Source organism: Pleurodeles waltl, chromosome 11 (assembly GCF_031143425.1).
Source record: "Pleurodeles waltl isolate 20211129_DDA chromosome 11, aPleWal1.hap1.20221129, whole genome shotgun sequence".
Taxonomy (NCBI): Eukaryota; Metazoa; Chordata; class Amphibia; order Caudata; family Salamandridae; genus Pleurodeles; species Pleurodeles waltl.
In genome coordinates, this window is record NC_090450.1 from 979,712,029 (window position 1) to 979,723,084 (window position 11,056).

Here is an 11,056-nt window from a genome sequence, read left to right on the forward strand (position 1 = left end):
ACGGAGGATGAATGTAGAAGAGTTTAATTATGCCAGCACAACAACCCCCAGTACATGTCCTGTTTTCTCAGCAACTGCCTGCTTTCTACCCCTGGAATCTGCATCCAGTTGCTAAGATACTACACATCTTCCTTCTTTATAAACAACAGAAAAATATAAATATAATATAAAATAACTAACAGTAACATAAACACAATTATGTGCATACATTGTGGTAAAAAAATAACCTTCAAGCACATACATAGCCTCTATGCCAACTTGTCTTCCTCCTGATCCGACTCCTCTCATTGTTACTAACATGGGGAACCATCTCAGATTTAGACATATTTTCCTTGCCATCTGCTTCTCTCCATTTATTGCATTCGAGATCATTGCACAGGGTAACCTTCCTGATATTCCATCTCTTGGTGTCGTCTAACCACACACTATTTCCAACCACCCTCTTCACTTCCTTTAGTCTAGACCACTTTGAAAGTCCTGACTTTTGACCTCCAACGAATTACCTTCTACACATTCCCAAGATCTGTTTTTCAACCTGTCACATATTTTTCCTGATACATGTTAATGCTCTGTTCCAGTTCTTTTTTTATTAACGTTCTTCTTGGTCAACTTATTCATTCACGCTGGTGTCACCTTGGTACATGCTTGTCTACCCTTTAATAAATGAAAAGAGGTCTCCTTTGTGGCCGAATGCAGTCTGTTACGATTACTCTACAACATTTCTTCAACAGCCTTCTTACAATTTGCTCCACACTCCTTTATCACACAGTTAAATCTCTCGACGAGACCATTTTCTCTTGGGTGATACACAGCTGTTTTGTGGTGTGATATTCCCTTTTTCTTCAAGATAACGCTGAAATTCATCTACAATAAATCGTGGCTCGTTGTCAGTGACTATGCACTCAGGGTATTCCTCTCTTCTGAACACTTCTTCGCAAAAATCTATAATACTGGATGCTGCTATTTCTCTCACAAAGGTGACTTCGGGCCATTTGGAGAAAAATTCCACCAACACTAGGACATATTTCCCTTCTATACCTCTACTGCTGCACGGATCACATATGTCCATGGCTAGCTCCAGCCATGGCTTCTCTGGAAATTTGTTGGGTGAGATGGAAGACTCTTCTGACTTGTGGGACTTGTCACTGCACACACATGCTTCACAATGACGCACAAACCTTTCCATCTCTCTATCTATGCCTAGCCACCAAAAATCAATGTGGGCTCTTCTTTTCATACCTGACATGCCACTGTGGCCTCTATGTAGTAATTCTAAAAGTCTGGTCCTCAATCCCGAGGGCACTACTAGCCTTCCATTCTTTCTCAAAATGCCATCCATTGAGGACAATTCTGACCGTATCATCCTATAGTCCCCATATTCTTTCCTTATATTATCTACTTGACCAGAATTACTGGACAATCAGGTCACTTGTGAGTTGTTTCAATACATCATCTTCCTCAATTGCTTGTTTCCACTCTTCCTCATTCATCGCACCTACACATGATTTGGTCACACTGGATATCAACCACTTCTCACTTTTGTCCTCTTTTCTATCCTCACCCTTCTATTGCAACAGCAAACAAGACAAGCAATCTGCATTTTTGTTCCTATTACCTGAATAATATTTCAGTTCAAAATCATACTCTTGCGAATGGTATAGCCACTTGGCAGTTCTTGGGGTGGCCCTCCCAGCCCCTTTAGTGGTGAGTATCTCGACCAGGGCTTTGTGGTCGGTGCGCAACTCAAAGGCTATTCCCCAAACATATGTTTTGAAATAGTTTATACCCCACCAGCAGGCTAACGTCTCCCTCTTGATTACTGAGTATGTTGCTTCAGCACCCTTTAATGTTCGAGAAACAAACGCTACCACACGCTCCTGTCCGTCTTCTTTTGCATCAATACAGCACCTAATCGATATGCAGGATTAGCGTCAACCACAACTATTGTCTTGACCATTGAATCAAAAGGTTTTAAGGCAACTGCCTTCATGATTTCATTTTTGATTATCTCGAATGCTAGCTGACACTTGCGTGTCCACTAAAATTTTACTCCCTTAATCATTAGCTTTCTCAAAACATGTGACTTGTCAGCAAAATTATGTGCAATTTTCGAATAGTATTTGGCCAGACCGAGAAATTATGTCAGCTGGTGAAAGTGTACATTCAATGACCTCAAGTAATTTTGCCTTAGGTTTGACTCTCTCCTTTGACAATGTACGTCTTAGATAATCTACTTGCAATACATCAAATTTACATATCCCTTCACTGAGAGTTAACCCTGCCTTTTGTAATTTGTCCAAAACCTTATTCACAGTGAAATCATGATTCTCAACATTCATACCCCAAACTAAAATATCATGTTGGAAAACCAGAACATTTGGAATACCTTTGAAGATGCTACATGTGATCCGATGCTGACACTAATCTGAACAGCATGCGTATGAATCGAAATGCACCCTTCAGTGTTATGAAGGATGTGGGATGTTTCGACTCAGGATACAGACGGATATGGTGATAGGCACTGGACAAATTAATGGATAGAAAATACCTTGCACCCTTGATGCTGAAAATCATCTAATTTGTGTGTGGCAGGGGATGACAGTGAACCCATATGCCTTGATTGAAATCCCTTAATTCAACGCACATGCAAAAATTCCCATTTGCTTTCTGTGCTAACACTATGGGACTAAGCCAGTCAGATGATTGATTCTACGTGCTCAATCACACCAGCGACACACAGATGATCCAATTCCTCCTTAAGTTATGTTCTCAAGGCTAAAGGAACATTTCTCACTTTATGCACCTTAGGTGTGCTTCCCGATTTCAATACAATGCGAAGTTCACATTTTTCTAAATACCCCAATTTGTCAACAAACAAATTGGGATATTTTGATCGCCAATTAGCCTTCTGTGTCTCCTCCGTAAGTAAAACTTGGTTGGGATGATTGAGATCTAGAACGATTCCTAATGCTTTTTGGTCTTTCCACCCTAATAGAGCTTTTCCTTCTTCACTACATATACTCTTCCATTCACACGTCTATCCTTATAAAACAATTCGCAATTGAAGTAACCCATCAATGGTAACTTCACACCACAATAGCCTTCGGGTTCAATGTCAAGCGGAAATAGTTAATACTCACCCAAACATCCTTGCAAATCATAGTATATAGAGAACACGAATCAGCCCACACCTTGACACTGTTTTCATTAATCTTCAGAATGCATTTTGGAGAATGATGTCCTTCCTCGATCTCTCCGTCCAAGCCTTCACATATTACTAACACTTCTACCTTGTTGTTCCCCTCATCTTCTGAATAGTCGTCAATGCTTCCATTTACAACTCGTTTGTTTACACTGCGGTTATCAGATTTGCACACCTGTGAGAAATGTCAGTTTTTGTTACATTTGAAACATTTTGCCTTAATAGCCGGGCATGTATCCACATCTTCTTTGGTGCGGGTGCCTTATTAATTCCTGTAAAACCTTTTTTCCCTTTTTGTACCACACTTACTTGGTCATGTTCATCTTTTTCCTTAAATTTGTTCCTCATTGGGTTCCTTGACACATCTCATTGTGTTTTATATCTTTCTTGCTGTGTTTAAGTTCTTTGTAAAGAGGGGTCCTTTAACTTTAACAATCTCTCTTGAATGTTTGTATTGCTGGTCCTGTTTATGAATTGATGTCTTATGATCTCTTCATGTAGATCCCTGAACCTACATGTTGAAGCTAATGGCACAGGAACATGATAGCAAATCACAACTCTCTTATGACACGATGAGCTGAGACTATTACGTCAATTCCAGCGTGACCAGCAGCTAACAATACAAGGGCGTGCACTTCCTTTAGGCCTTCTGAGACTTTATTGAGTACGGCACTACCTTGTGTTTGCAGATCAGTGCAGAGTTTACAGCACACGAGCTGCTTATTTTCCAAACTCCACCACTGCTGAGGCTCTACTGTCGCCACCAATTACAGCCCATGCAAAGCTGCTACACCGCGTGTACAGGTCCGTTTACAGCATGCGTGCCACTTCTTTTAAAATCTCTAGCATTGCTGAGGCTTGATTGTCATCCCTGATTACAGCATGTGCAAGTGGGCATTCATTAAAAGACTGCTCGCGAAGTCCAACGCCTCAACTGCTCGCGAAGTCTAATGCCCCAACAACCGCCCGCTAGTACACCGCATCCCAATACCGCATAGAAAATTGAATGAAGTCAGTCTCTCTCGTTTCATTTAATTGGACTCCCAAAAGCCTTTATCAGGGAGGATCAGCAAACTCATCACTAAACCCACATTATTTTATATATATCTATATCTATCTATATATGAATATATAGATAGATATAGATAGATATATATATGTATATGTATATGTATATAACACCTTTGGTATCCCTGGTTAAGTCCCTGGGCTGCCAAATCATCTCATATGCACTTGATACACAATATATCATTTCCATCTTTGACGATGTTGGTGCCACACTCACCTCTCTCCAAACCTGTCTGTCTGAGGTGGCTTCTTGGATGCCCCTGGTTCTGAAACTCACTCCCTGGAAATTCCTATCTACTGAACTCTGGCATCTGCACTGCCATCTAGTGCGGAAAAGATGCCTGTTCAGAGCTGGGAGCATTATTTTCGGATTAATCAATAATATTGGACCCACATGCTTAGGTTCCGGGAGGCAACCCTATGTTCCTGTCCGGAACGGGAGATATGCAAACCGTAAGCTACTGGCCATTCCCAGATTTAGAAAGGTGAGGATGGGAGGAAGGTCATTCTTCCTTCTTTCCCCAAATTCTGGAACTCTTTCCTTGTGGTCTGTGGTAACTCAAAGCATGGCTCTTCCAGACCTAATCTTTCTCCCCGAGTTTCCTCTAGGGACAGTCACAACTTAGCACCAACAAGCTCCACTGGGGTGACAGTGTGCTTTATCAATCATATTTTAATTTAATTTCATGCCTCCCCAAAGGCTTATTAACATGTGTGAAGTGCAGAGCAGCCCAGGCAGGAAAGTGTGACTACCTAATCCATGAATGTGGTGCTGAGTGATCAAATTAAAGATCTTGGTTAGGAAACAAAAAAGGCACATGCCTAGTCTGTTTCTCTGGCTGGTGGGTTACCCAATTGCCCAGGTGGCCAATCAGATGCTGATGTCTGCAGGCCTGCAAGCTGTGCCCCCTGCAGCAAACCACACTTGTGAGCCTGGAGAATACTTCTCCAGCAGCAGGTAATACCTCCTTTTTAGGGTCGAGCCTGCAAGTGCATGAGCTAGCGCATGCACCTCGCATGTTAGACACTGTTGTGTTCAGTAAAGGGCTTGGAGCCCGCCTGTCAATCACCATTTGTTGGCTTGCGTGGTGCTCTTCTTTACAGCCTCGTAAGTCATCAAGGCATATCTGGCATAATTTATGTTCCTCTTTGTGGAGCAGGGACCAAGCACTAATTGATTTCAACTTAATTAGTGCCCGTCCGTTGCTCCCGACGTGATTGAGGTACTATTTTGTTCTAACTTCCAGTGCCCCGCAAACAGAGGGCTTGTGACTGGCAAACACGTGCCCAGAAGGACAAACAAAATTGCAAAGTTTCAATTTTTTTAAGCTAACTTTATTTTATTTTATGTCGTTTTTTCTCAGTTTCCACTCGTTCTTTTTTTTTGTTTTTGCTTTTGGGCGTTGTTGTCAAAAGATAACAATTAATTTTATTCAAAATATGCAAGGCCCATTGCATTGCAAATACTTGTTCTTCATGCTGTACCTCTTGCAGTGGGTTTCACCTTACACCTGACGACTCTGCCTCCTGTTTCTGCAGCAGGTCACACCTGCATGCTCTGCCTCTTGCACCAGACCCTGTCGGCATGCAGCCTTCACCACCTACTGCACTCTACTCACCCTGCAGCAGGCCATGCCTTTATTACTGCATATCTCTTCCGCACCAGTCCATCCGAATAGTAAGTTGTACCTATACACCTGCATGCTAGAGCTCCTGCAGGGTCCCATCTGTGCATACTGCACCTTGAGAAATGCATGCTTGAACACCTGAGCTGCTTGTTACCTCACCAGCAGCAGGTCACACCTGTACCTCCATGTCTTAACGTCCTATGCAGGCTGCATGGGTCTCTAAAGGATGTAATTGGCTTGGTTGATGGTGCATCATGCATGCAGCGGTGCTTGTGCAAATGATACAGATGAAGGCGCTAAACAAACGCTTCAAAATTGAGCGTGCAACTCATTCGTATAATATGCGTCATGCACTGTAGTGGTTTATCAAGGAAGTGCATCTATTCTCATCCAGCAGCCCAAGCAGGAAGTACACCCAGAGGACGGTGGCTTATATGGAAGGAGTAGGCCCAGGCAACCCTGCAGAGCAGTGCAGATAAAATAAATGTGGAGGAACTCTAAAAGGGGCGCAGCCAAATAGGTGCAACTAGTAATTATTTTTCAGAGGTGTAACCTTTGTAATACAGGGTATAGTTTATGGCATGTACACTAGAATCAAGTGCTTGACACAGAGTCATGGTTGCCAAGTTTCCAAGGTCCATGTGTGATGTGCTGCTCCAGTGCAGGTTTTCTTTCCTTGAATCCTGGGAATTGTAGTTGGGTTTTATAATGGAATAAACAAGACTACAAGTGCCAGAATTGAAACAAAAACCTGGCCTAGTGCAGCACATCATGCATGAGCCTAGGGGACTAGGCAGTGCTGCAGAGTACATCTGACGCGTATCGGAGTGCCTCTGTGAGTTTTCTTTCACTGCATCTGGAAGTATTAAAGATCAATGAATAGAAAGAAAGAAATAAGCCAGAAGTATTGGCTTTGCCAGGCCTCTTAGCAGGTTCAGATCAATGAGCAACAACAATGATTTTTTTTGTGAATAATGATAATTGAAAATACATCATTTCTGAATTTAAGTTACTGTGGATTAAACACTACAAAGATCTGTGAAAAGGATAGTCTTCTGCATATCACAGTCACTCTTGTTCCCCCTTTCGTTTCACTTTTCTCTACAATCTATCAGTCAGTCGGACACTTATTCCCTTCACTCCTATCCACAGTTTTCTGAAATCCTCCATCTGCTGATCCCACATATCAGCTCTTCATCACCATCTTTCCACCCTCACCTTCTGCATGACATCCAGGGGCATATTTACAAGCCCCAAGCACTTTCTTGCTCCTCCCTAACATCATATTTTTATGCTACGGCAGCGCCATGGAGGCCTTTTCCCTGTGCCAGATTAACAAAATGGCGCAATGAAAGCATTGCACCACTTTGTAACCCCTTGTGCCACATTATGCCCATTATGTATGCAACGGGGGCATTCACCTGTCAGGAGGCCCAGAAAAATGGCACAGTGAAATTTACGAGATTTCACTATGCCATTCACCTGTAATTTTTAACGCCTGCCCAAGGGAGGCATTAAAGTGACACTCCCATTTTTTCCAATGGGCCTCCCCACGCATGGCTGGACTAGCGTCATCATTTTTGGTGCTAGTCGACCAATGAAGCGCAATAGCATCAAAACTTTTGATGCTATTGTGCTAACGTGCGTCATGGTGCGTCATATTGTAAATACGGTGCTACCATGGTGACGTTAGGGGGCACAAGAAAAGTGGTGCCTCATAGCTGATGCTCTACTTTCTTGAAAATATGACCCCTAGTTCTTTGTGTCACTTTCCCTTCACCATTCTTTCATATTCTCATTGAAATGTTTTCTCTCTCTCTCTTCTCCCTCCCAGTGGACTGCCCCAGTCATAATGATCTTTTCTAACAGGAAGCTGTCAACAATTATATATTTGTCTTTTGGTGAGGCCCCTTGTTTCACCGTTTCAGCATTACTTTTATCATTGCCTGTTGTTTTTTAGTGTTTTTACTGTTTAGTGACCTTAAATCAATTTACTTTGGTTGTGTTTTTTTAGCATTTGAATTTACAGCAGGCACTATTGTTTTTAAGTGTGTTCGTTAGGTGTTACCTGGTCGGTGGCTCACAGTTTTTTACCCTTTGAGTCGCTTACCTGAAGGGGCTATTTTCTACTTCTTTCTGGACTTGATTTAATTTCTGTCTGCTTCCTATATGTGCCTACTCCTAGGTCCACCAAACTTTTTCCGGAGGGAGTAGTGTTTAATTCTGCTCATCCTCCATTTTGGGTTGGGATTCTTGGGCTTGGTACAGTGATTGGATGGATGTCAGTTCCCGCTTGCCCAACTGGCTGTAAAAAAACACCTCAGGTGTTGACACGTCCAGCAGGCATGTCGCTGGTGCGCCAAAGGGCAACCTGCCTGCGCCCGTCCATGCCCAAACGGGACGAGGGGCTAGGAACGCTATTCCTTTTAATGCCCAGTATCTTCAGTACAGTAAAGAGCAACTTATATCCTGCCTCTTGACTAAGGAAGCAATGAGCCCCACAGTTGTACATCTGTGGATGCTTCTCAGGTCTGCACCGTGTGTGAATTTCAGTTTATTCCTCCTGTGAAAGCGAATGGGGGCTAGGTAAACCCCTAACAATCTTTGGTTTTGATAGTTTCCATTAGCTTAAATTGTCACTCTTTACCTAAACATAAGTTGGAAATCTTTTATTTGATGTTAGATCTTAAACCGGATATGCTTCTTTTAAGCAAGATCCGGCTCAACCCTGACCCAACAACCGATATAGCATTGGCCCTTCCAGCTAACTTCTCCATAGTTAGACAGGACCGGCTTAACAGGCGAGTCTTTGCTATTATATATGTCTCATTACACCTGTACCTTAAGTCCCCTTGATGTTCTGGGATGCAAAGGTATTATGTTTTTAGCATATCTTTCAGGCTCCTCCTCTGTTTCAGGGGCGCTGATTTATTGCCCACCTGGCTCGGACTTTATTTTCCTGTGCTCAGTTGGTGTACCACATCTCTCTAGATGCAGTGAAATTTGAATATGCCAATTTCATAATAGTGGGTGATTTTAATCTCTATTTTGATGTTCCCAAAGGTTCTTCAGTGGTGTATCTGGTTCAAAGTCTGGAGGCTCTCCTGGTCGCTGATAAGGCACTGCATCCTTTGCTTATGGAACCCAAAGATTCAACAGAGGGACGTAATATGAAGATGAATTTTTCTATTCAATGCACCCTGGACAAGCCTTTACCTCTGTTTAATATGCAAAGACCTACATTATTTCCCCATGCCCCTGGTTTAATCAACATCTATTAGAGCTTAAGGAAAATTACAAGATCCTGGAACATATTTGGTGCAGATCCTATGGATTGGGTGCTAGACTGAGTTATAAAAAGGCTATTAGGGAGTATCATAAATCTATTAGATCAACAAGACTCAGTTACTATGCTGAGAAAATTGACAGCTTCCATCAGACTAGCAAAGGTATCTTTCTTATTGTAAAACCTTTGATGGATAAGGTGGGTTTTTCTCTGAGCCCTTCTCTCCCCGGAGGAGAAATTCTCTGCAAAAAAAATATCTGATATTTATGTATCTTTCGCGGGTGCAGGAGTGGAAATTTTTTATGATTTCTTTTTAATCAATAATGTACTGATCATTGATGAAACTAACATGAGGAAAAGGGTGACTTTTCTAAATGGTCACCATAATTGATTTTTTTCTCTGTTTAAGCAAAACTTCAGTTAAAATCGCATTTATTTTCCGTTGCTCAATGCTTACCTAAAAGAGTGTGATTAATAGCTCATAGATGTGTAAACAGCTACCCCTAGTGGGTTGCTGCGTTAGGTTTTACAAGGTCAGATTTATTAGGTCATTACACAAGTTTAACTGTTCTATTGTTTCAAATTGTCACTAACGTGTGGTTTCTTCCTCAAGGATGGAAGTAGAAGATACTAAGGAAGACGCTTCTTCCTGAGAAGAGAAGTTTTGATGAGATGGAACAATGGAGCCACAGACGAGACGGAAGAGGAGAAGAAATTGTTATAATTGTATTTAGCTAATAATGTCGTCAGCAAACTTTTGGTTATCTAATTGTAGTTTATTGGCTGAATTGTATAACATCCCATGTACTGACCAATCATGAGCTTTTTACAAAATGATATAATGATCTGTCACCTATTCTTCGGGAGTCTTGTCTTGTTCTCGTTCGCGATCTTCCCATTATCTCATTCTGAGTACTTCTGTCGGAGTTTTCGGACTGAGAGAGTTCTTAGTTGAGGTTCGAGTCATATTAGCGATGTGGGGCTAGTTGTCGATGTAGACCAGACCCTATGAAAACTTACCTGATGGTGTCCCCTTGCTGAAGTAGACTGCATGTTGTTATTTTATGGGTAATGTATGAAATTGTATTGTTATATGTGTCTCTTGCTTTACGGGTACCAGCTGCAACTTATAGATTAATTGCTGCATAATGACAACAATTTTTTAATAATAACCCGAGTTAGTATGATTTTCTAAATTTGTGTTTCTAAATTCATTTTACATGAAGTCCAACATGTTAATGCTAATTTGTGGTTAGTGAGGGAATTTGTCTTTACATGCTCATGATTTATATTGACATTCTTTGAACTTTTGCCCCAATGTATAATATATCGCTGTTGCAAATATTGGTGTTGTTAATCAGTGTTATGATACTTGAGATAATTTGCTTGCTTACTTTGATTAAACTCAGATGTATAAGACGTTCTAATCAGCCTTCATTGAGTCTATATGCTTGTCATTTATGTTTGAGAGTTATTTTCGTGACATTAGCATTGTTAATATAGGGAAATAAATTCATAATCTTTCTTAATAAACTGGTGTGGTTATTGTATATTGTTTTAGATTATTGAATATCTTGGTTATTGTTAATTACTATGACCTCCATTATTGACATCCCCTCAAGCCAATGTTGCGTCGATCCGTTGGCCTAAGGCACAAAATCCACTATTTAGTTTGAAGTAATAGCTAGGATTTCTTGGCGTTGCAGCACAGGTATTACTTGAGATGATTCTTATAAGCAGATGCAAGTGAGCAGTCTAGTGAGGGACATCGCTGTTAAATTTCTACGCTGCTTGAAAGAATAAAATTAAATGCTTTGGCTCCATCTGTGAAACTGGGCTCCCCACTTTATCTGGCACCCCATGGGTATTAAA

At 41.4% G+C, this 11,056-nt stretch overlaps 1 protein-coding gene across 1 annotated transcript in view; it reads left to right on the plus strand.

Annotated features, from left to right (window-relative positions):
- The window catches only part of LOC138265353 (catechol O-methyltransferase-like), an 83,947-nt gene extending 73,642 nt beyond the window's left edge, over window positions 1–10,305 (plus strand). Inside the window, exon 4 of the mRNA XM_069212989.1 lies at window positions 9,798–10,305. Within this exon, the coding sequence (XP_069069090.1) occupies window positions 9,798–9,818 (21 nt within the window). The 3' untranslated portion in view covers window positions 9,819–10,305. The remainder of the gene's footprint in view (window positions 1–9,797) is intronic.
- The last annotated feature ends 751 nt before the right edge of the window (window positions 10,306–11,056 follow it).